Source organism: Euprymna scolopes, chromosome 15, assembly GCF_053919585.1.
Source record: "Euprymna scolopes isolate OS-2025 chromosome 15, ASM5391958v1, whole genome shotgun sequence".
Taxonomy (NCBI): domain Eukaryota; kingdom Metazoa; phylum Mollusca; class Cephalopoda; order Sepiida; family Sepiolidae; genus Euprymna; species Euprymna scolopes.
This window is the reverse complement of record NC_136496.1, coordinates 48,076,251-48,103,817: the sequence shown is the minus strand read 5'-3', so window position 1 is coordinate 48,103,817 and position 27,567 is coordinate 48,076,251. Positions and strand designations below refer to the sequence as shown.

At 28.9% G+C, this 27,567-nt stretch overlaps 1 protein-coding gene across 3 annotated transcripts in view; it reads right to left on the bottom strand.

Moving 5' to 3' along the window:
• Positions 1-27,567, bottom strand: part of LOC145293819 (uncharacterized) — a 248,040-nt gene that overhangs the window by 48,086 nt on the left and 172,387 nt on the right. For all 3 annotated transcript variants that reach the window (XM_080140444.1, XM_080140445.1, XM_080140446.1), the window contains 2 exons: positions 16,372-16,513; positions 13,806-13,972 (listed from right to left, as the gene is read on the bottom strand). In XM_080140444.1, the coding sequence (XP_079996570.1) occupies positions 13,806-13,972; positions 16,372-16,513 (309 nt within the window). The remainder of the gene's footprint in view (positions 1-13,805; positions 13,973-16,371; positions 16,514-27,567) is intronic.

Here is a 27,567-nt window from a genome sequence, read left to right as displayed (position 1 = left end):
AATGAAATCAATTGCTTCATTAGATAAAGACAAATGAAATCAATTGTTTCATTAGATGAAGATAAATGAAATCAATTGCTTCATCAGATGAAGATAAATAAAAGCAATTGCTTCATCAGATTCAAATAAATGAAATCAATTGTTTCATCAGATTCAAATCAATGAAATCAATTGTTTCATCAGATTCAAATCAATGAAATCAATTATTTCATCAGATTACGATAAATGAAATCAATTGTTTTATCAGATTCAGATAAATGAAATCAATTATTTCATCTGATTCAGATAAATGAAATCAATTGTTTCATCAGATTCAGATAAATGAAATCAATTGTTCATGAGATTCAGATAAATGAAATCAATTGCTTCATCAGATTCAGATAAATAGAAATCAATTGTTTCATCTGATTTAGATAAATGAAATCAATTGTTTCATCAGACTAAGATAAATGAAATCAATTGTTTAATCAGATGAAGATAAATGAAACCAATTGTTTCATCAGATTTAGATAAATGAAACCAATTGTTTCATCAGATTTTGATAATTGAAACCAATTGTTTCATCAGATTTAGATAAATGAAATCAATTGTTTCATCAGATTAAGATAAATGAAATCAATTGTTTCGTTAGATTAAAATCAATGAAATCAATTGTTTCATTAGATGAAGATAAATGAAATAAATTGTTTCATCAGATTTAGATAAATGAAATCAATTGTTTTATCAGATTTAGATAAATGAAACCAATTGTTTCATTAGATTTAGATAAATGAAATCAATTGTTTCGTGAGATGAAGATAAATGAAATCAATTGTTTCGTTAGATGAAAATAAATGAAATCAATTGTTTCATTAGATGAAGATGAAATCAATTGTTTCATCAGATTCAGATAAATGAAATCAATTGTTTCATTGGATGAAGATAAATGAAATCAATTGTTTCATTAGATGAAAATAAATGAAATCAATTGTTTCATTAGATGAAAATAAATGAAACCAATTGTTTCATCAGATTAAGATAAATGAAATCAATTGTTTCATTAGATGAAGATAAATGAAATCAATTGTTTCATTGGATGAAGATAAATGAAATCAATTGCTTCATCAGATGAAGATAAATGAAATCAATTGCTTCATCAGATTCAGATAAATGAAATCAATTGTTTCATCGGATGAAGATAAATGAAATCAATTGTTTCCTCAGATGAAGATAAATGAAATCAATTGTTTCATCAGATTAAGATAAATGAAATCAATTGTTTCATCAGATGAAGATGAATGTAATTAATTTCTTCATCAGATGAAGATAAATGAAATCAATTGTTTCGTTAGATGAAGATAAATGAAATCAATTGTTTCGTTAGATGAAAATAAATTAAATCAATTGTTTTGTTTGATGAAAATAAATGAAATCAATTGTTTCGTTAGATGAAGATAAATGAAATCAATTGTTTCGTTAGATGAAGATAAATGAAATCAATTGTTTCGTTAGATGAAGATAAATGAAATCAATTGTTTCGTTAGATGAAGATAAATGAAATCAATTGTTTCATCAGATGAAGATAAATGAAATCAGTTGTTTCGTTAGATGAAAATAAATTAAATCATTGTTTCATCAGATGAAGATAAATGAAATCAATTGTTTCGTTAGATGACGATAAATGAAATCAATTTTTTCATCAGATGAAGATAAATGAAATCAATTTTTTTGTTAGATTAAGATAAATGATATCAAGTGTTTCCTTAGATTCTGATAAATGAAATCAATTGTTTCGTTAGATGAAGATAAATGAAATCAAGTGTTTCGTTAGATTCAGATAAATGAAATCAATTTAGTTAGATGAAGATAAATGAAATCAATTGTTTCATTAGATGAAGATAAATGAAATCAATTGTTTCGTTAGATGAAGATAAATGAAATCAAGTGTTTCACTAGATTCAGATAAATGAAATCAAGTGTTTCACTAGATTCAGATAAATAAATCGTTTCGTTAGATGAAGATAAATGAAATCAAGTGTTTCACTAGATTCAGATAAATGAAATCAAGTGTTTCACTAGATTCAGATAAATGAAATCAATTGCTTTGTTAGATGAAGATAAATGAAATCAATTGCTTCATTAGATGAAGATAAATGAAATCAATTGCTTCATCAGATGAAGATAAATGAATCAATTGCGACATCAGATGAAGATAAATGAATCAATTGCGACATCAGATGAAGATAAATGAATCAATTGTGACATCAGATGAAATTAAATGAAATCAATTGCTTCATCAGATAAAGATAAATGAAATCAATTGCTTCATCGGATAAAGATAAATGAAATCAATTGCTTCATCAGATAAAGATAAATGAAATCAATTGCTTCATCAGATAAAGATAAATGAAATCAATTGCTTCATCAGATAAAGATAAATGAAATCAATTGCTTCATCAGATGAAGATAAATGACATCTATTGCTTCAGCAGATGAAGATAAATGAAATCAATTGCTTCATCAGATGAAGATAAGTGAAATCAATTGTTTCATCAGATGAAAATAAATGAAATCAATTGTTTCATCAGATTTAGATAAATGAAACCAATTGTTTCATCAGATTTAGATAAATGAAATCAATTGTTTCGTGAGATGAAGATAAATGAAACCAATTGTTACATCAGATGAAGATAAATGAAATCAATTGCTTCATCAGATGAAGATAAATATAATCAATTGTTTCGTTAGATGAAGATAAATGAAATCAATTGTTTCATCAGATTTAGATAAATGAAATCAATTGTTTCATTAGATGAAGATGAATGAAATCAATTGTTTCGTGAGATGAAGATAAATGAAATCAATTGTTTCGTTAGATGAAAATAAATGAAATCAAGTGTTTCATTAGATGAAGATGAATGAAATCAATTGTTTCATCAGATTTAGATAAATGAAATCAATTGTTCCGTTAGATGAAGATAAATGAAATCAATTGTTTCGTTAGATGAAGATAAATGAAATCAAGTGTTTCTTTAGATGAAGATAAATGAAATCAAGTGTTTCATTAGATGAAGATAAATGAAATCAAGTGTTTCATTAGATGAAGATGAATGAAATCAATTGTTTCGTCAGATGAAAATAAATGAAATCAATTGTTTCGTGAGATGAAGATAAATGAAATCAATTGTTTCGTTAGATGAAGATAAATGAAATCAAGTGTTTCGTAAGATGAAGATAAATGAAATCAATTGTTTCGTGAGATGAAGATAAATGAAATCAGTTGTTTCATTAGATGAAGATAAATGAAATCAAGTGTTTCATCAGATGAAGATAAATGAAATCAAGTGTTTCATCAGATGTTGATAAATGAAATCAATTGTTTCATTAGATGAAGATAAATGAAATCAAGTGTTTCATTAGATGAAGATAAATAAAATCAATTTTCTCATTGGATGAAGATAAATGAAATCAATTGCTTCATCAGATGAAGATAAATGAAATCAATTGTTTCATCAGATGAAGATAAATGAAATCAATTGTTTCATCAGATGAAGATAAATGAAATCAATTGCTTCATTAGATTCAGATAAATGAAACCAATTGCTTCATCAGATTCAGATAAATGAAATCAATTGCTTCATCAGATTCAGATAAATGAAATCAATTGCGTCATTAGATAAAGAAAAATGAAATCAATTGTTTCATTAGATGAAGATAAATGAAATCAATTGCTTCATCAGATGAAGATAAATAAAAGCAATTGCTTCATCAGATTCAAATAAATGAAATCAATTGTTTCATCAGATTCAAATCAATGAAATCAATTGTTTCATCAGATTCAAATCAATGAAATCAATTATTTCATCAGATTATGATAAATGAAATCAATTGTTTTATCAGATTCAAATAAATGAAATCAATTATTTCATCTGATTCAGATAAATGAAATCAATTGTTTCATCAGATTCAGATAAATGAAATCAATTGTTCATCAGATTCAGATAAATGAAATCAATTGCTTCATCAGATTCAGATAAATGAAATCAATTGTTTCATCTGATTTAGATAAATGAAATCAATTGTTTCATCAGACTAAGATAAATGAAATCAATTGTTTCATCAGATGAAGATAAATGAAATCAATTGTTTCATCAGATGAAGATAAATGAAATCAATTGTTTCATCAGATGAAGATAAATGTAATTAATTTCTTCATCAGATGAAGATAAATGAAATTAATTGTTTCGTTAGATGAAGATAAATGAAATCAATTGTTTCGTTAGATGAAGATAAATGAAATCAATTGCTTCATCAGATGAAGATAAATGAAATCAATTGATTCATTAGATGAAAATAAATTAAATCAATTGTTTCGTTTGATGAAAATAAATGAAATCAATTGTTTCGTTAGATGAAGATAAATGAAATCAATTGTTTCGTTAGATGAAGATAAATGAAATCAATTGTTTCATCAGATAAAGATAAATGAAATCAGTTGTTTCGTTAGATGAAAATAAATTAAATCATTGTTTCATCAGATGAAGATAAATGAAATCAATTGTTTCGATAGATGACGCTAAATGAAATCAATTTTTTCATCAGATGAAGATAAATGAAATCAATTTTTTTGTTAGATTAAGATAAATGATATCACGGTTTCCTTAGATTCTGATAAATGAAATCACTTGTTTCATTAGATGAAGATAAATGAAATCAAGTGTTTCACTAGATTCAGATAAATGAAATCAAGTGTTTCACTAGATTCAGATAAATAAATCGTTTCGTTAGATGAAGATAAATGAAATCAATTGCTTCATCAGATGAAGATAAATGAAAGCAATTGTTTTGTTAGATGAAGATAAATGAAATAAATTGCTTTGTTAGATGAAGATAAATGAAATTAATTGCTTCATCAGATGAAGATAAATGAAATCAATTGCTTCATCAGATGAAGATAAATGAAATCAATTGCTTCATCAGATGAAGATAAATGAAATCAATTGCTTCATCAGATGAAGATAAATGAAATCAATTGCGACATCAGATGAAGATAAATGAAATCAATTGCGACATCAGATGAAGATAAATGAATCAATTGCGACATCAGATGAAGATAAATGAAATCAATTGCTTCATCGGATAAAGATAAATGAAATCAATTGCTTCATCGGATAAAGATAAATGAAATCAATTGCTTCATCAGATAAAGATAAATGAAATCAATTGCTTCATCAGATAAAGATAAATGAAATCAATTGCTTCATCAGATAAAGATAAATGAAATCAATTGCTTCATCAGATAAAGATAAATGAAATCAATTGCTTCATCAGATAAAGATAAATGAAATCAATTGCTTCATCAGATAAAGATAAATGAAATCAATTGCTTCATCAGATGAAGATAAATGAAATCAATTGTTTCATCAGATTTAGATGAATGAACTCAATTGTTTCATCAGATTTAGATAAATGAAACCAATTGTTTCATCAGATTTAGATAAATGAAATCAATTGTTTCGTGAGATGAAGATAAATCAAACCAATTGTTTCATCAGATGAAGATAAATGAAATCAAGTGTTTCGTTAGATTCAGATAAATGAAATCAATTTAGTTAGATGAAGATAAATGAAATCAATTGTTTCGTTAGATGAAGATAAATGAAATCAAGTGTTTCACTAGATTCAGATAAATGAAATCAAGTGTTTCACTAGATTCAGATAAATAAATCGTTTCGTTAGATGAAGATAAATGAAATCAATTGCTTCATCAGATGAAGATAAATAAAAGCAATTGTTTTGTTTGATGAAGATAAATGAAATCAATTGCTTTGTTAGATGAAGATAAATGAAATTAATTGCTTCATTAGATGAAGATACATGAAATCAATTGCTTCATCAGATGAAGATAAATGAAATCAATTGCGACATCAGATGAAGATAAATAAATCAATTGCGACATCAGATGAAGATAAATGAAATCAATTGCTTCATCAGATAAAGATAAATGAAATCAATTGCTTCATCGAATAAAGATAAATGAAATCAATTGCTTCATCAGATAAAGATAAATGAAATCAATTGCTTCATCAGATAAAGATAAATGAAATCAATTGCTTCATCAGATAAAGATAAATGAAATCAATTGCTTCATCAGATGAAGATAAATGAAATCTATTGCTTCAGCAGATGAAGATAAATGAAATCAATTGCTTCATCAGATGAAGATAAATGAAATCAATTGCTTCATCAGATGAAGATAAGTGAAATCAATTGTTTCATCAGATGAAAATAAATGAAATCAATTGTTTCATCAGATTTAGATGAATGAACTCAATTGTTTCATCAGATTTAGATAAATGAAACCAATTGTTTCATCAGATGAAGATAAATGAAATCAATTGTTTCGTGAGATGAAGATAAATGAAACGAATTGTTTCGTCAGATGAAGATAAATGAAATCAATTGTTTCATGAGATGAAGATAAATGAAATCAATTGTTTCGTGAGATGAAGATATATGAAATCAATTGTTTCATCAGATAAAGATAAATGAAATCAATTGCTTCATCAGATAAAGATAAATGAAATCAATTGTTTCATCAGATTTAGATAAATGAAATCAATTGTTTCATTAGATGAAAATAAATGAAATCAATTGTTTCGTTAGATGAAAATAAATTAAATCAAGTGTTTCATTAGATGAAGATGAATGAAATCAATTGTTTCGTCAGATGAACATAAATGAAATCAATTGTTTCGTGAGATGAAAATAAATGAAATAAAGTGTTTCATTAGATGAAGATGAATGAAATCAAGTGTTTCATCAGATGAAGATAAATGAAATCAATTGCTTCATCAGATGAAGATAAATGAAAGCAATTGTTTTGTTTGATGAAGATAAATGAAATCAATTGCTTTGTTAGATGAAGATAAATGAAATTAATTGCTTCATTAGATGAAGATAAATGAAATCAATTGCTTCATCAGATGAAGATAAATGAAATCAATTGCGACATCAGATGAAGATAAATAAATCAATTGCGACATCAGATGAAGATAAAATAAATCAATTGCTTCATCAGATAAAGATAAATGAAATCAATTGCTTCATCGAATAAAGATAAATGAAATCAATTGCTTCATCAGATAAAGATAAATGAAATCAATTGCTTCATCAGATAAAGATAAATGAAATCAATTGCTTCATCAGATAAAGATAAATGAAATCAATTGCTTCATCAGATGAAGATAAATGAAATCTATTGCTTCAGCAGATGAAGATAAATGAAATCAATTGCTTCATCAGATGAAGATAAATGAAACCAATTGCTTCATCAGATGAAGATAAGTGAAATCAATTGTTTCATCAGATGAAAATAAATGAAATCAATTGTTTCATCAGATTTAGATGAATGAACTCAATTGTTTCATCAGATTTATATAAATGAAACCAATTGTTTCATCAGATTTAGATAAATGAAACCAATTGTTTCATCAGATTTAGATAAATGAAATCAATTGTTTCGTTAGATGAAGATAAATGAAATCAAGTGTTTCGTTAGATTCAGATAAATGAAATCAAGTGTTTCGTTAGATTCAGATAAATGAAATCAATTTAGTTAGATGAAGATAAATGAAATCAATTGTTACGTTAGATGAAGATAAATGAAATCAAGTGTTTCACTAGATTCAGATAAATGAAATCAAGTTTTTTCCTAGATTCAGATAAATAAATCGTTTCGTTAGATGAAGATAAATGAAATCAATTGCTTCATCAGATGAAGATAAATGAAAGCAATTGTTTTGTTAGATGAAGATAAATGAAAGCAATTGTTTTGTTAGATGAAGATAAATGAAATCAATTGCTTTGTTAGATGAAGATAAATGAAATTAATTGCTTCATTAGATGAAGATAAATGAAATCAATTGCTTCATCAGATGAAGATAAATGAAATCAATTGCTTCATCAGATAAAGATAAATGAAATCAATTGCTTCATTAGATGAAGATAAATGAAATCAATTGCTTCATTAGATAAAGATAAATGAAATCAATTGCTTCATTAGATGAAGATAAATGAAATTAATTGCTTCATTAGATGAAGATAAATGAAATCAATTGCGACATCAGATGAAGATAAATGAAATCAATTGCGACATCAGATAAAGATAAATGAAATCAATTGCGACATCAGATGAAGATAAATGAAATTAATTGCGACATCAGATGAAGATAAATGAAATCAATTGCGACATCAGATAAAGATAAATGAAATTAATTGCTTCATCAGATGAAGATAAATGAAATCAATTGCTTCATTAGATAAAGATAAATGAAATCAATTGCTTCATTAGATGAAGATAAATGAAATTAATTGCTTCATTAGATGAAGATAAATGAAATCAATTGCGACATCAGATGAAGATAAATGAAATCAATTGCGACATCAGATAAAGATAAATGAAATCAATTGCTTCATTAGATGAAGATAAATGAAATCAATTGCGACATCAGATGAAGATAAATGAAATTAATTGCGACATCAGATGAAGATAAATGAAATCAATTGCGACATCAGATAAAGATAAATGAAATCAATTGCGACATCAGATGAAGATAAATGAAATCAATTGCGACATCAGATAAAGATAAATGAAATTAATTGCTTCATTAGATGAAGATAAATGAAATCAATTGCGACATCAGATGAAGATAAATGAAATCAATTGCTTCATCAGATAAAGATAAATGAAATTAATTGCTTCATTAGATGAAGATAAATGAAATCAATTGCTTCATCAGATAAAGATAAATGAAATTAATTGCTTCATTAGATGAAGATAAATGAAATCAATTGCGACATCAGATGAAGATAAATGAAATCAATTGCGACATCAGATAAAGATAAATGAAATTAATTGCTTCATTAGATGAAGATAAATGAAATCAATTGCGACATCAGATGAAGATAAATGAAATCAATTGCTTCATCAGATAAAGATAAATGAAATTAATTGCTTCATTAGATGAAGATAAATGAAATCAATTGCTTCATCAGATAAAGATAAATGAAATTAATTGCTTCATTAGATGAAGATAAATGAAATCAATTGCTTTATCAGATAAAGATAAATGAAATTAATTGCTTCATTAGATGAAGATAAATGAAATCAATTGCGACATCAGATGAAGATAAATGAAATCAATTGCTTCATCAGATTAAGATAAATGAAATTAATTGCTTCATTAGATGAAGATAAATGAAATCAATTGCTTCATCAGATAAAGATAAATGAAATTAATTGCTTCATTAGATGAAGATAAATGAAATCAATTGCGACATCAGATGAAGATAAATGAAATCAATTGCGACATCAGATAAAGATAAATGAAATTAATTGCTTCATTAGATGAAGATAAATGAAATCAATTGCGACATCAGATGAAGATAAATGAAATCAATTGCTTCATCAGATAAAGATAAATGAAATCAATTGCTTCATCAGATAAAGATAAATGAAATCAATTGCTTTATCAGATAAAGATAAATGAAATCAATTGTTTCATCAGATGAAGATAAATGAAATCAATTGTTTCATCAGATTTAGATGAATGAACTCAACTGTTTCATCAGATTTAGATAAATGAAACGAATTGTTTCATCAGATTTAGATAAATGAAATCAATTGTTTCGTGAGATGAAGATAAAAGAAATCAATTGTTTCATCAGATTTAGATAAATGGAATCAAGTGTTTCATCAGATTTAGATAAATGAAATCAATTGTTTCGTGAGATGAAGATAAATGAAATCAATTGTTTCGTTAGATGAAGATAAATGAAATCAATTGTTTCGTTAGATGAAGATAAATGAAATCAAGTGTTTCGTGAGATGAAGATAAATGAAATCAGTTGTTTCATTAGATGAAGATAAATGAAATCAAGTGTTTCATCAGATGAAGATAAATGAAATCAAGTGTTTCATCAGATGAAGATAAATGAAATCAAGTGTTTCATCAGATGAAGATAAATGAAATCAATTGTTTCATTAGATGAAGATAAATGAAATCAAGTTTTTCATTAGATGAAGATAAATGAAATCAATTGTTTCATTGGACGAAGATAAATGAAATCAATTGCTTCATCAGATGAAGATAAATGAAATCAATTGTTTCATCAGATGAAGATAAATGAAATCAATTGTTTCATCAGATGAAGATAAATGAAATCAATTGTTTCATCAGATGAAGATAAATGAAATCAATTGTTTCATCAGATGAAGATGAATGAAATCAATTGTTTCATCAGATGAAGATAAATGAAATCAATTGTTTCATCAGATGAAGATAAATGAAATCAATTGTTTCGTTAGATGAAGATAAATGAAATCAAGTGTTTTGTTAGATGAAGATAAATGAAATCAATTGTTTCATTAGATTCAGATAAATGAAATCAATTTAGTTAGATGAAGATAAATGAAATCAATTGTTTCGTTAGATGAAGATAAATGAAATCAATTGTTTCGTTAGATGAAGATGAATGAAATCAATTGTTTCATCAGATGAAGATAAATGAAATCAATTGTTTCATTAGATTCAGATAAATGAAATCAATTTAGTTAGATGAAGATAAATGAAATCAATTGTTTCATCAGATTAAGATAAATGAAATCAATTGTTTCGTTAGATGAAGATAAATGAAATCAATTGTTTCGTTAGATGAAGATAAATGAAATCAATTGTTTCATTAGATTCAGATAAAGGAAATCAATTTAGTTAGATGAAGATAAATGAAATCAATTGTTTCGTTAGATTTAGATAAATGAAATCAATTGTTTCGTTACATTCAGATAAATGAAATCAAGTGTTTCATTAGATTCAGATAAATGAAATCAATTTAGTTAGATTCAGATAAATGAAATCAATTGTTTCGTTAGATGAAGATAAATGAAATCAATTGTGTCATTAGATTCAGATAAATGAAATCAATTTAGTTAGATGAAGATAAATGAAATCAATTGTTTCGTTAGATGAAGATAAATGAAATCAATTGTTTCGTTAGATGAAGATAAATGAAATCAATTGTTTCGTTAGATGAAGATAAATGAAATCAATTGTTTCGTTAGATGAAGATGAATGAAATCAATTGTTTCGTTAGATGAAGATAAATGAAATCAATTGTGTCGTTAGATGAAGATAAATGAAATCAATTGTTTCGTTAGATGAAGATTAATGAAATCAATTGTTTCGTTAGATGAAGATAAATGAAATCAATTGTTTCGTTAGATGAAGATAAATGAAATCAATTGTTTCATTAGATTCAGATAAATGAAATCAATTGTTTCGTTAGATGAAGATAAATGAAATCAATTGTTTCATTAGATTCAGATAAAGGAAATCAATTTAGTTAGATGAAGATAAGTGAAATCAATTGTTTCATTAGATTCAGATAAATGAAATCACTTGTATCGTTAGATGAAGATGAATGAAATGAATTGTTTCGTTAGATGAAGATAAATGAAATCAAGTGTTTCATTAGATTCAGATAAATGAAATCAATTGTTTCATTAGATTCAGATAAATGAAATCAATTGTATCGTTAGATGAAGATGAACGAAATCAATTGTTTCGTTAGATGAAGATAAATGAAATCAAGTGTTTCATTAGATGAAGGTAAATGAAATCAAGTGTTTCATTAGATTCAGATAAATGAAATCAATTGCTTCTTTAGATGAAGATAAATGAAATCAATTGTTTCATTAGATGAAGATAAATGAAATCAATTGCTTTGTTAGATGAAGATAAATGAAATCAATTGCTTCTTTAGATGAAGATAAATGAAATCAATTGTTTCATTAGATGAAGATAAATGAAATCAATATTTTCGTTAGATGAAGATAAATGAAATCAATTGTTTCGTTAGATGAAGATAAATGAAATCAATTGTTTCGTTAGATGAAGATAAATGAAATCAATTGTTTCATTAGATGAAGATAAATGAAATCAATTGTTTCATTAGATTCAGATAAATGAAATCAATTTAGTTAGATGAAGATAAATGAAATCAATTGTTTCGTTAGATGAAGATAAATGAAATCAATTGTTTCGTTAGATTCAGATAAATGAAATCAATTGTTTCGTTAGATTCAGATAAATGAAATCAATTGTTTCGTTAGATGAAGATAAATGAAATCAATTGTTTCGTTAGATGAAGATAAATGAAATCAATTGTTTCGTTAGATGAAGATAAATGAAATCAATTGTTTCGTTAGATGAAGATAAATGAAATCAATTGTTTCGTTAGATGAAGATGAATGAAATCAATTGTTTCGTTAGATGAAGATGAATGAAATCAATTGTTTCGTTAGATGAAGATAAATGAAATCAATTGTGTCGTTAGATGAAGATAAATGAAATCAATTGTTTCGTTAGATGAAGATGAATGAAATCAATTGTTTCGTTAGATGAAGATAAATGAAATCAATTGTTTCGTTAGATGAAGATAAATGAAATCAATTGTTTCATTAGATTCAGATAAATGAAATCAATTGTTTCGTTAGATGAAGATAAATGAAATCAATAGTTTCATTAGATTCAGATAAATGAAATCAATTGTTTCGTTAGATGAAGATAAATGAAATCAATTGTTTCGTTAGATGAAGATAAATGAAATCAATTGTTTCGTTAGATGAAGATAAATGAAATCAATTGTTTCGTTAGATGAAGATAAATGAAATCAATTGTTTCGTTTGATGAAGATAAATGAAATCAATTGTTTCATTAGATTCAGATAAAGGAAATCAATTTAGTTAGATGAAGATAAGTGAAATCAATTGTTTCATTAGATTCAGATAAATGAAATCAATTGTTTCGTTAGATTCAGATAAATGAAATCAATTGTATCGTTAGATGAAGATGAATGAAATCAATTGTTTCGTTAGATGAAGATAAATGAAATCAAGTGTTTCATTAGATTCAGATAAATGAAATCAATTGTTTCATTAGATTCAGATAAATGAAATCAATTGTTTCGTTAGATGAAGATGAACGAAATCAATTGTTTCGTTAGATGAAGATAAATGAAATCAAGTGTTTCATTAGATGAAGGTAAATGAAATCAAGTGTTTCATTAGATTCAGATAAATGAAATCAATTGCTTCGTTAGATGAAGATAAATGAAATCAATTGCTTCTTTAGATGAAGATAAATGAAATCAATTGTTTCATTAGATGAAGATAAATGAAATCAATTGCTTTGTTAGATGAAGATAAATGAAATCAATTGCTTCTTTAGATGAAGATAAATGAAATCAATTGTTTCATTAGATGAAGATAAATGAAATCAATTGTTTCGTTAGATGAAGATAAATGAAATCAATTGTTTCGTTAGATGAAGATAAATGAAATCAATTGCTTCGTTAGATGAAGATAAATGAAATCAATTGTTTCGTTAGATGAAGATAAATGAAATCAATTGTTTCATTAGATGAAGATGAAATCAATTGTTTCATCAGATTTAGATAAATGAAATCAATTGCTTCGTTAGATTCAGATAAATGAAATCAATTGTTTCATTAGATGAAGATAAATGAAATCAATTGTTTCGTTAGATGAAGATAAATGAAATCAATTGCTTCGTTAGATGAAGATAAATGAAATCAATTGTTTCGTTAGATGAAGATAAATGAAATCAATTGTTTCATTAGATGAAGATAAATGAAATAAATTGTTTCATTAGATTCAGATAGACGAAATCGATTGTTTCATTAGATAAAGATAAATGAAATCAAGTTATGGTTTTATTAAATATAGATAAACAAAATCAACTTACAACTTCTTTTTTAGTATTTCTGTCTAATTCCAATCGTACCAAAGATTCGTTAACTTTGAGTGCAAGTGAGAGAGCCATCAGACCTGCTGTACGAATGTCATTTTCACGAAGATCAATCCGTAGTAAGCGTGAACTGTCTGCTATGTATTCCGCTAATGCAACCGCACCTGAAATTGCATTAGAATTTTCACTTTTTTAATGCAAGATAAAATTTGCAATGAAAGTAAATTAAACTGAAAACATAAAATAATTATTGAGAAGTTCTATTATTTTGTATTGAAGAAGCAATTTTCCGCATACATTATGAGGAAGATTCCTGAACAGTCTGATAACTTGAATATTTTCAAAATTCTTGTAAAAGATGAAGTATATTAGCTGAGTTGATTTATTTAAAGACAAGGAACACATTTTTTTTTAATGATCTAGCCATTTTTAAAGCTACACTAAATCTGAGCTTTTATTGGAAATAGCTGGTTAAAGATAAATAGATTGTTTATCAGTTAGGAATCTTCTGGACATTGCTAGAATTAAGTTCAGTTTTCATCAAGCAAATTTCTCTATTATAGACATTAAGGACCTTAACTGTCACTAAAAAAAACAAGTTAGAGATAAGTTGCTATTAATAATTTAACACAGTATGAGTTAGAAAAAACAAACAGATTCATCTCTTAAAATAAAAAGTGAAAACAAAAACAAAATTTATAATTTCATTAAATATAATTTTAAAAAAGAATTTGAAAATATAGATATGATCAAATAATTCTAAGGATAGAATTGAAAAATCAAATTATCTCACTCAGATTTAAAATAATTTAAGTTAACATGCAAAAAGCGTTCCTAAGGTAATGCCTCATATTTTTTATTCCACCTAAAGGGATCAGAGAGGATAACAAATTGTATTATTATGACTGAAAGTTTCATCTCTCTGGTGCAGATAATGATGGCATGAAACTAAAAGAAAGCGACCATTGTCAAGTATGTGCATCAGAAACAGAGATGGTCATTGTATTCCTGGCAAAAGTACATTGAGAATGATGTTGACGATGTAGAAAAATTAATTCTGGAACAGAAAAAGTCATTCGTTTCAATGGTACCACTTTTTTGTCTTTATAGCATTACAATTTTTAATTTAAAAAATAGGAGGCTTTACTTTTGGAATGACCCTTGTAAGTTACTCGTTTGAATAAGATTGTTTATTTAAACAATTATCTATGTAAATAAGGTTGATTATTTTTAAAGTCATATTTGTAATATGAATGGAAGCAAATTAGTTTCTTCTTAAAATGTAAATCAGTTTATAATGTAGAGATTGATTCAAATGCAAGCAAACATTTAGAATTTTGGCAATAGGAATCCTGTATTCCAACTATTCTAACTCTACAGCAACCATGGCAAATTCCAAGTTTGACTTTTTTAACTTTATGAGAATCTTTTGGATCAAAGTTTGATCTGTTGAAAATGTGAAAAATTTGATGTGCCACATTTAATGTTGCTCAGTGTTTTGCAGTTTAACTTGTTTCCAGCTGAGGTCATTTTAGAAAAGGATATTGGAGATCTTTCCAGAAAAGCATGAAGCAAAGGAAACTTGGAAAGCATGTAGAAGTTTATTCAAAGAAACGTCCCAAATTGGAGGAGTCAACAATTGAAGACCTACTTGTTTTGCATTAACACACAATCTTTAAGTTATACAAGTCACCATTAATTTATTCAGCAAAAGTTTATTGTTGATGTCACAAATTATCAATAGTAGACAGGATTGACAAGCAAGCCCACTTATGCTAAAAAAATTTTTTTTTAATAAAACAAAATTATGACTAGCCTGAGTACCCGGGTGTTTGGGGGTGTATGTTGAGCAAAAATAATAATAAAAAAATTTTTTTTAATAAAACAAAATTATGACTAGCCTGAGTGCCCGGGTGTTTGGGGGTGTATGTTGAGCAAAAATAATAATAAAAAATTTTTTTTTAATAAAACAAAATTATGACTAGCCTGAGTGCCCGGGTGTTTGGGGGTGTATGTTGAGCAAAAATAATAATAAAAATTTTTTTTTTAATAAAACAAAATTATGACTAGCCTGAGTGCCCGGGTGTTTGGGGGTGTATGTTGAGCAAAAATAATAATAAAAAAATTTTTTTTTAATAAAACAAAATTATGACTAGCCTGAGTGCCCGGGTGTTTGGGGGTGTACGTTGAGCAAAAAAAAAAAAAAAAAAATTTTTTTAAATGGTAGTATGCAGGCAGGTTTGAACCCGTACTGCAAAAGAGGAAAAGAACATGAAAAAATAAAACTAGAGTCTTTGCCATTGTGTCCATCGCCAAACCACAAGTGACATAGGTTTAAATTAAGGTTAGTCAATCGATAAGAAGGGTCGAGCTTAAAAACGATACCGATTTCGTGAAAATCCATCGCCTCTGTCGAAGGTTTTAGGCAGACATACGAATATACATACATACATTTAAACAGACAGATGAGATTTATATTACAGATGACAAGAAATATTAAAACTACAAAAAAAGTTAGAATTAAGAGTATATTATGATTCTTAATATACACACACAAACTTACCTTCGCATAAAACTTTTGTTCCTTGCAAACCAAGTCTGATGAGAGATTTGTTCTTTAATAGACCTTCTTTTAAATAATGAATACCTTCATTGGTGATGCTATTATGACCAAGATTCAAGGTTTCAAGACATTCCACCGAAGACTAAAAGCACAAAATGACAAAAATATATGAAAGACTTTATATAGGGATATATAATCTGTCAGATTTTCAAAGTCAGACCCAAATAATAATTAATCTGAAAAATCATTTGGACAGCAAACAATTTTTAATAAATATAAAACAAGGTGATTCAAAATGATCGGCACGTTTGTATTGCTTTAATGATATCAAATTTGAAGAAAGCATTACCTTTTGTGATATCTATTTATGAAAACATTTAATCTATATAAAACCATTGTCTTCTGTTGGTTTGGCAAACTCTTGTAGATGTATACATTGTGTTCAGTATAAACAAATGAACTTAGCATATGGAATAAAACATGCTTTTATTAACTTTTTCAGACTTTATGAATACAATTTTTTTTTTAATTTTCTTTATAACTAGCAATACATGGACGATAAAACGCTTTGGATAATCACAGATTTCAAATGGTGTTCTGCTAAAATCGTCATATTTTAAAAACCAAAGCAGTTTAAATCCTCAAAATACCACCGTTTTGTTTGGTAATAAATTTACTTTCAAATGAATTAGTACATAATACACATTACATATTTTAAGAGTTTGAAGCAAATAAAGTGATAAAAATGTTAACATTATAAAATAGCATTTTTGGTAAGACTTTGTAATGACCCCCATCCCCTCTGATTTGTAAATGCCCATGGCATGCTTGTATTAAAAATTTCGCCATGAAATTTAGAAAATAACTAAAAGAGATATAATTTTTAATAGTTTGGGGTGTCGGAAATTCTTTTGAGTGCATATTTTTTTGTTGTATAAAAAAAAAAAAAAAAAATGACTTCAACTTGATAAGAAAAATTTGGAAAAACATTTTCTTCGGACACTCACTGTTAAATGAATCTTTTTTTTTAGTGTTTTTATTCATTAAAAGTGTAATTGTAACTTATATCCTCTTGCAGTACCAAGCAATTTAAAATCATAATACCTGGAAAAAAAAATCGTTCTATTTTAAAAAAAGTATCTAAAAACTGCCTGTAATAGCAGCAATACTATCAGCGATAGCATTGCGGTAAACAAACGCTTTCTTTTTTTTTTTTTTTACTTTTTATTTCAGAACGAATCAAAAATCAAAAATAAAAATGAAAATATGAATATAAAAAAATTTTCTCACATATTTAGTTGGAGCTATTTTATTATCAAAATATAATTAGCTTAATTAGAGCTATTCAGTTATGAGAATATGTAATTAAAGCAATCCCAACCAGTTCAGTGTTATTTCTGATCAAATTTAAAAAATATTTATATGGTTGAAAAGACAAGAAAATTGTAAATATGTAACATGTGTGCACTTCTATCCATTGCATTTGATTTTAACTGTGAGTTAAACAGTGTTTTGTTCAAAAAAAAAAAAAACTATAATGTAAAATATGATTTTTTTGCTTCACACGTACCCCCCACCAATATTTTTTTCGCCTTCTTTGCAATTTTTTTCAGCAGATTATCATTGAATAGACACTAATCTAATCAATTATATAAAAAAAAATGCAAAATCAAAATTTAAATATTTGTAGGGAGTGCTCAGTCTCTAGTGAAGTTCCTACTTACTTGCCTCCCCACGAGGGCAAAGTTAGACACAAGGTCGGCTTTTAATGTGGGGAAAATCCAGCTTCCCAAAAATGGGCAATCTGGATAGTAACAAAAATAATTGTCTCAGTCATGAAGGATTTCTCCTTCACTGACAGGGCAGAAAAGGTGAAGTGTAGCATCAGAATACTACACTGTCATCTTGACCTGAAGTCCAGGTAGAGAATTAAAACCCGTCTTAAACTGGAGAATTTAAAGAAATAATGTATCACTCGGACAAGAAATGTAATTTAAAAGAAAAACCAAATCATCCAAAATTCGGAAATGATTTGTCAGATTTAGTGTTTTTTGATATTTAAATAGGTGGGTAAAGAAATACTTAATACTTTTCCAAACGTCACGTTTCTTGTTAGTGATGTCACTTGTTTTAAATAAAATTTATTTTTGTCTGTCATAATTCTTGTAAAGTTTCGCACTCCTCATTTACATAAGTTTACAATATATTCATTTTTAAACAGTCTTAGATTTCGATCTCAGTTATTTTTACATAAAATGCATTACAATTCAACTTTCAGTTCTCTAACTTCATTTCTTTTAATGGATACATGACATTTTTAAGGAATTGCAGCATATTTATGTGCCTTTACTGCAGATTATTTGGAAAGCATTAATTTCTGGAGATTTTCAGTAGCATATTCTAATTTCTAGCACAAAAATACACTTATATGGTAAATTTCATTGCTTAATCTTCTGTTTCAACAAAGATATAACATTTTTATTGGAAAAGTACTGTAAAAAATGTGACAAAACGTATATGGTTTTAAAGAAGGAAAAATATCCAAACATGTGAGGCACAAAAATACTCTTAACTTCCTTAATTCTAACTAGATTTTAAAACTTTAAGATCCTTTCTTAGCTCATCAAGCACTTTTGTTAGATGAGACAAATCATTAATACCGTTGGTCTCAAGCCCGATAATAAGGACCATTTAAGGTATCCTTATCAAGCTCTCTTCAGCCAATATTCGTCTATTTTATAACCGGAAGTGTGAAATATATATACTTCGCGAGTTCACATTTAAATCTTGTTTTGTTACCCCCCCCCCCGTTTATTTATCGGACGACGATGATGATTTATTAACTTTAAACTTTGAATTATTTAAATTTAAAATCTAATTTTGAAAAGAAATGTTTTCCTTATATAAATCGATTTTAATTTGAACCCAAATTAATTTAAAAATCTAATTTTTCTTATGCATAAAAAACCTTAAAATTTATATTGGTATCGGTTAAAAACTTAATCTTTCGTTTAATTATATCGAATTACGTTTAAAAATTTCTAAAATATGTTTAAAAAATTTTTTTTAATTTTCATCTTTCGTTTAATTATATCGAATAACATTTAAAAATTTCGAAATACGTAAAAAAATCTTTCTTTTTTTAAAAGTCCAAATCTTTCAAGGTTTGGGGAAGTGAGTATTTATCTATCCTAAGTGATTTTCCTAGTATATTAACATTATTATATTTTTTCTATAGTTTTAAATTCGAAATAGATTATAAATTACATTTATAAAGTATAATTTTTAAAAATTTATATATAATACATTAATTTAAAATCTATAATATAATTACGATTAAAATCCAAGTTTACCAACTAATCATTTTAGTATTTACAATTTTTTTATATATATATATATATATATATATATATATAAAATCAACATCTAAGTTTTGTTCTTTTCATTGATCCAGTTTATTAGGAGCCCCTTCCTTCTGTGTATGCAATTTTTCAAAGCTTCACTCCTCACATTTAAACATTTTATTTTTGGGTCATGAATTGCCCGGAGGATGTAGTATTTTTCTGCATTACAGAGCGAGCATTGACTTAATTCCGGGACGTATGCTGGTTTGTGCTCTATTTTTCTCCATTTTATTGAAAAAGGTGTGTTTTTTTCTTTAAGCTCCCACACCCGGGTAGCTAATGCTGTATTCATCCTTGTTTTAGCTCTAAAGGAGCTCATATGTGCGTAATATCTTTGTTTAAATTGGCCTTTTGTCATACCTATATATTTTTCCGGTATTTGGGGATTGGTCCGTTATTGTGGCCTCATAAACATAAAAGATTTTAAATTTAAAGTTAATGAAATCATCATCATCCGATAAATAAACGGGGGGGGGGGGATTTAACAAAACGAGATTTAAACGTGAACTCACGAGGTATATATATATTTCACACTTCCGGTTATAAAATAGACGAATATTGGCTGGAGAGAGCTTGATAAGGATACCTTAAACGGTCCTTATTATCGGGCTTGAAACCGACGGTACCAATGATTTGTCTCATCTAAACAACTTTCTGTACACAAAATATAAATACGCTCTTACATTTCGGATTTTCCTTTTAATTGAGCACTCTGCTGGATTTCTTTTTCCAAAAAAACTAATCATATATATATATATATACACACCAATATTGAAATATTTTAAGCCATTCCAATTTTTTCATGTGTATTGCTATTATAACTCCAATGTTTGTTTCTTATGCACTATTAGTGCTTGTTCTGGAGTGATAAGCACCTATCATTGCCAGATTGAACTAATTCTAAAAAGGATTATTAAATAAAAGATTATGCTAATTAAAATTATATCTATGTGTGTATGTATGTTCGCTTTTTGTGTATGTCTACAAAAGGCTTCTTTCAGAGAAGCGGTCACTCGGTTCACAACTTCTTAAAACTTTTTATATCATCTATAAATTGTAATATCTCAGAGTTAACTACAGAGCTCGCCTGTCTATTTAATTTTATTGATTTTCAAACGTTAATTATTCGACATGTTCCGATCGGCACGCGTTACATTCGGTTTTCGGCATAAAATAAGCGAAACTCGACTAATTACTGGCCGAAAGCCAGTGGTCTCTAGAGAGCTAAGTAATGTTTGGTCAATGTCAACTTAGTCATATCAGATGGTAGCTTTCATTTCGAGATGAGACACTCCCCCTAATAAACAGGGAGCTGGTTTTCCCCGAACTTAGTTAAAAACAAACAAACCGATTTATTTATTTATTTATTTAAAAACTGTCCCGCACAAAATCGTAACTGCTGAATAGCTATCGCCATCACGTCAATAACTCGTCAAAAACGCACACCTGTTTTTTTTTCACACTTTACTATTTTCCAACTGCGCGTCAAGGCTTCGTTTTTTTTTTAACTTGTAAAAAACGGGCACCTGTTTTTTTTTTCACATTTTACTATACGTGTCAAGTTTCATTTTTTTTTTGTACACACAACTACAAACACCTGGGCAACGCCGGGTACCCCTCGCTAGTCTATATATATAAAAGCGAAAATGTATGTATGTATGTCTGCTAAAAACTTTCAACAGACGCAACGAAAATTCACAAACTCGGTATCATATCGAAACTCCATCCTTTGCTCGAAAAATATCGAAAAATTGGCCAAAATTGTTAACTTTTTCATCCCGAAATCGACAATTTTCGACAGGGGGGGGGTCAACAAAAACGGTCCTCTCGTGACAATGACCAATTCTAAGCATGCGTCAGATGATGTTGTGACCTGATTTACTTTAAACAGTTGAAAAACTGAACAAATTTCGTGAACGTCGCGTCGCCTTAGCTCAGTTGATTAAAGCTTTGGTTCATTATCTAAATGTTTTAGGTTCGAATCGTGGTGTGAGATGTTTTTTTTTTCTTTGATTTTTTAAATTTTAATATCGAAACAGGCTTATTTAAGCCATTTTTCGCGTGTTCGTTTTTGTTTTCATCGTTCGTTTGCCTTACGTTAGTTTTTTTTTTGTTTTTCTTCCCGCTTAGTTGTTAACGTTGTTTTCTTTTTTTAAACAAACCTACGTCGTCGTCGTAACGCTCGACGACTTCCAGCCGCGCACCTGTCAATTTGGTTCTTAAATAAATTCAAACATCTTTCACTAACTCATTCTGGCTGACGGGCTTCAGGTTCGATCCCCCCCCAGGTTCTTTTTTATTTAACACCACACACACCTTCAAACACCCGGGCATCGCCGGGTACCCCCCGCTAGTCTATTATATGAAAGCGAAAATGTGTGCGTGTGTGTGTGTATTTTGTGTGTGTCCGCAAAAGGCGTTTTTCAGAGGTGTGCTCGGTCAGGTCACTCATTCTTAAAACTCTTTATATGCTCCGTATATTATATCTATGATTTACGAAACGAGCATGATTGTACCTTTAATTTCGGCAACTTTTACACACTATTTTCGCGATTTTTTTCACTTGACGTGTGTATCTTTGGCTTTTCAATATAAAAAAAGCAAAACTAAAAGAAATCGATCATTCTTGGCATTACGTAAGATTAGTGTAATATCTGTTCAGACAGCATACAAAGCACGTCCAAGATCGACCACCCACTTGACCACTTTGTGTGTTAAGTTTAAGGGTCTTTTTATTATTTATACATATTTGAAAAAATGCTTAGTCATGTCGCCGGATGTGACGTCAGCTCTCTTTGTCATGTTATTATAGTCCAGAGTGATATACTAATTTTAAGACAAAAAATTGAAAGAAGATGTCATATTCCAAAAATCACATAGTTGAACTGCTGATTCCAAAAATCAGGTAAATGATTTGAGTGTACGCAGGGGCTTATTTCTAACATTCCAAAAATCACGTAAAGTCACTGGAATGCAGAGACTGATATTGCCCTCATGTTGAAATAATGGTTGCCGTGTTAATGTTTTTATGTATTAATTTACAAAACATGTATATTTATTTCATGTATATTTTCAAGAGTAAGGGTGGGAGATATTAAGTCAGTCCAAGAAATGGCAGAAACCGTTTATGAAATTAACATTACTATATTTCATGTATCTATTTAAAAGTGGAGTGAGGGATATTTAGTCAGTCCCGGAAATTTAAAAGTTAACATTACTATATTTCATGTATAGTTTAAAGAGTTGGGTGAGGAATATCAAGTTAGTCCCGGATATGGCACAAACAGTTTACGACTAAAGCTTACTATGCTCCATGTATATTTTTAAAAGTTGGTTGAAGGTTATGAAGTCGGTTCTGGAAATGGTAGAAACCGTTTACGAGTTAACATTACTATATTTCATGTATATTTTAAAGAGTGGGGTGGAGTGGGGTATTAAGTCAGTCCCAGAAATGGCAGAAACCATTTACGAGTTAACATTACTATATTTCATGTATAGTTTACAGAGTTGGGTGAGGGATATTAAGTCAGTTACAGAAATGGCAGAAACCGTTTATGAGTAAATATTACTATATTTCATGTATATTTTTAACAGTGGGGTAAAGGTTATGAAGTCGGTTCCGGAAATGGCAGAAACCGGTTACGAGTATACATTACTATATTTCATGTAATTTTAAGAATTAGGTGGGGAATATTAAGTCAATCCCGTGATCGCAGAAACTACTTATGCGCAAAAAATACTATGTTTCATGTATATTATTAAGAGGTGGCGGATATTAAGTCATTACCGGAAATGGCAGAAACCATTTCCAAGTTAACAATATTGTATTTCATGTATATTTTAAGAGTGGGATGGGTGATATTAAGTGAGTCCCGGAAATGGCAGAAACAGTTTACGAGTTAACATTTCTATATTTTATGTATATTTTAAAGACTAGGGTGGGAGATATTAAGTCAATCCTTGAAATGGCAGAAACTGTTTATGATTTATGTATAGTTTAAAGAGTTGGGTGAGGAATATGAAGTCAGTCCCGGATATGGCAAAAACTGCTTAGGAGAAAACATTACTAGGTTCCATGTAAGAGTGGGGTGAAGGTTATGAAGTCGGTTCTGGAAATTGCAGAAACTGTTTACGAGTTAACATTATTTCGTGTATATTTTTAACAGTGGGTGGTGGATATACAGAAAGTACCTGAAATGGCAGAAAGCGTTTACGAGTAAACCTTATTATATTTCATGCATATTTTTGTTGAGGGATATAAGGTAAGTCCCAGAAATGGCAAAAACCGTTTACGAGTGTACATTACTATAAAATATGAGTTATTTTATTGGTGTGTTTTTCATCTAAATTATACCTACATATTATCTGAACTCAAAAACACGCAGCTTTTTTTTATTTTTTCTCTAAAGTATGCATTACTTCTAGCTAGTCTAAACTTAATACGTAACCCTAAAGGTATTACTTCTTAACCAGTTTTTTAAACGAGTTAAAATAACCAGACTTTTCAATCTGATAAAAGTTCCATTATAGCATATTTATTATGGGGTGCAGCTAGAATGCTCGAACATTCTAGCTCGAGGAAGATAAAGGCAAAAACTATCCATGCATTAACATGGGAGGGGAGACTATTTTCAAGTACTATCCTAAGCTGGGAATGGGGCAACGGACTTATACCAAGTACATATTAATAAGTCCTTCTCACCTTTTTTTTTTTTCCATTTTTTTTTTTTTGTAACGGAGAGTAGATAATGCATGTGGATGTGTTATCGGAAGCTCCAGTAACTCTCGCTTCTCTTTTTTTTGTCCTTCAGTTCTCATTTCCAATCAGTGATTTTTCTAACAAAGGGTAAAGAAAAAACTGCTTTCCAGGTCAGTAGTACTTGGTGAACAGTAGCCTTAGATGTCGGAAAATTCTGTTTTTATGTCTATCCTTGTGGTCATGTCACTAGTAAGGGTGCTGGAGATAAACGTTTCATCTGGACTGACATTACCCGCCTGATAGTCAGGGACCCGAACCTTGGATTAACCACTAAGGAGGCTGCCCTACCAGCAGGTGCAAAGTACCAGGGCTGCTGTATTGCCATTTGGTGAATGGATTCTGGACCATATAGTAGTTTCTGGTAGGGCCTCTCGATGCCATACTAGTGGGTAATTGTTACGGCTTTACTTTATCATGTGCTACAAAAAAAAAAAAAATTTCTTGTCTTTTTCTCTCTTACTTTCTCTCTCTGTCCTGCTCCAACCAAGTCTATCGACCTGCTCCACAAATCCCAAAACTTCAACATGACAAATATAAAAAAAATAACAAATAAATCTAGAACCCCATCCTCCAATGTAGACCACTACTACCAGGTCTCCTTTTCCAACATCAGGGGTCTATGTTCCAACCTTCCAGAGGTTGAAACACAATTACAGGAGATGAAACCGGACATATTCTTTCTAAGTGAAACCGGCATACAGCCAACCACTTCCCTAGATGAATTCATAATTAAAGGATACTCTAACTTAACATCTAAATCTGACCCCCAAGATTACCATGGGCATGGAATATGTGCCTACATTAAAGATGGTTTTCCATGTAGTAGGGATATCTCCAGAGAAGACCCTAATTTACGTTATATGTGCTTCCAGGTTGCACTAGCTTACACCACTGCATTTTATTATCATTATCTATCACGCCAACAACAGTGGGGTTACTATCTTTAAGAGCATATCTGAGAAAATTGACGACATCCTGTCTGCTCATCCTTCGGCTAACATTCAGATTTGCGGTGACTTTAATGTCCATAATGTGGAATGGCTGGCCCACTCAAATAAGACCGATGACGAGGGGAGGATCTGTCATGATTTTGCCACTGCCTATGACCTCACTCAGATTGTTCACGAACCCACCCGTGTGCCTGACACTACCGGTCAGTATGCAAGCTTTCTAGACCTTTTCCTCACAACTTCCCCTGAGTTAAGATAAAAATGAAATGTAATAAGTCTTCAGACATACCTCTCCACCATATTGTATATCGATACTCTATGGCTGACTGGGATAGCTTCCGTACATTCATATCTGATCTACCTCTGGATTCAATGTTTTAAAAGGATGTGTCCTCTATAGTATCAGACCTGACCGAATAGTTAATTGTAGACATAGACCGATTCATACCATCCAAAAATTTCCAAAAAAAACCTAACAGCCAGCCCTGGTTCTCCCCAGTATGCCCTGTATTTAAGAATTCAGGTGAAAAGTCATCTCCCTCTCAGTACTGACCAATAAGTCTCCTGTGTGTCATGAGTAAGTTGTTGGAATCAATATTAAATAAAGAAGTAGTCAACCACCTCAGCAGAAATAACCTTCTTAGTGACATGCAATATGGTTTCCGCACCGCAAGATCTACAGCAGATGTGCTAATGGTTATATCTCATAGAATTAGTGAATCTCTTGACAAAGGTTTCCTTTCTAGGGCAATTGCTCTTGACATATAAAAGGTTTCGATAAGGTATGGCATAAAGGTCTACTTCACAAGATTTCTAGCTACGATATCACTGGAAATGTTTTCGCAATTATTAAATCATTTCTCTCCAAGGTTCATAAGAGTAGAGGTTGATGGGCAGAAATCAGAGGCCCACAGTATTAATGCTGAAGTCCCTCAGGGGTCCATCCTGGGCCCAACTCTCTTCCTGATCTACATCAATGATCTCCCAAAACACATACTTAAATCATTCGTTAACATCTATGCTGATGACACGACCATCTATGGCAACACATCAAAGGCCGTAAATGACAAAGTTCTCTCTAATTCTCTCTCCTCTGATCTTGAGCGCATGGTACAGTGGAGGAAGAGATGGCTGGTCACTTTTAATGCATCTAAAACCAAGCTTCTATCTTTACATCATCAACGCTCTGATCCATTTCTGGCATCAATTGAAATGGATGGGTCTCGTCTTGGGGCGGCTTCATGTTTTGACAAGCACAGCCGGTGGTTATAAAAATGATTGGCGAATTCATTCGTCACATACCCCCATTAGGAGTCAAAAACATCTTACACACACCCTTTTTTGATATAATGGAAAAATCCTTTCGGATTCAATTTTGATTTGACTTGAGAACAGGAAAAAAATAAATAAAAATAAACAAATAAATGAACAAATAAAAATAAACAAGTAAGATAATTGTTTTTTTTTTGTTTTTTTTTCTGGGTTTGGGGGAATTTGTCTTTATTCTCATTGGTCAAAAAGAATTATTAATATATTGGTATAATGGGGTTTGTATTACTGTACACAGATTCGAAAAAGTTGTCAAAAAAAACAAATATATAACAAATAAATGTTATCAAAGGCGAGATAAGTTACTTTTCTATTAAACTGGATATATTTTTTGTGTTTTTATTCAATGTAACATGTTTATTCAGCTTGAAAAACATGCAGTGTTTACCGATGTATTGGAAAATTCAAAATGGCGCCCAACTCTCTCTTTAACACGGTAAGTTTTGGAAAAGGTGTTATAAATAATAAACTAGACAAAATACTATTAAAAAAACACTGAATATATGTCAACTTATGTCGTGGTAACATATTGAGCGAATTTCTAACAGTATATATATATATATATATATATATATATATATATATATATATATATATATATCCAGTTTGGTAGAAAAGTAACTTACCTTGCCTTTGATAACATTTATTTGTTATATATTTGTTTTTTGACAACTTTTTCGAATCTATGTGTACAGTAATATAAACCCGTATAATGTGTGCAAAAAGAAGCCATTTTTTTTTTGGATACATATAA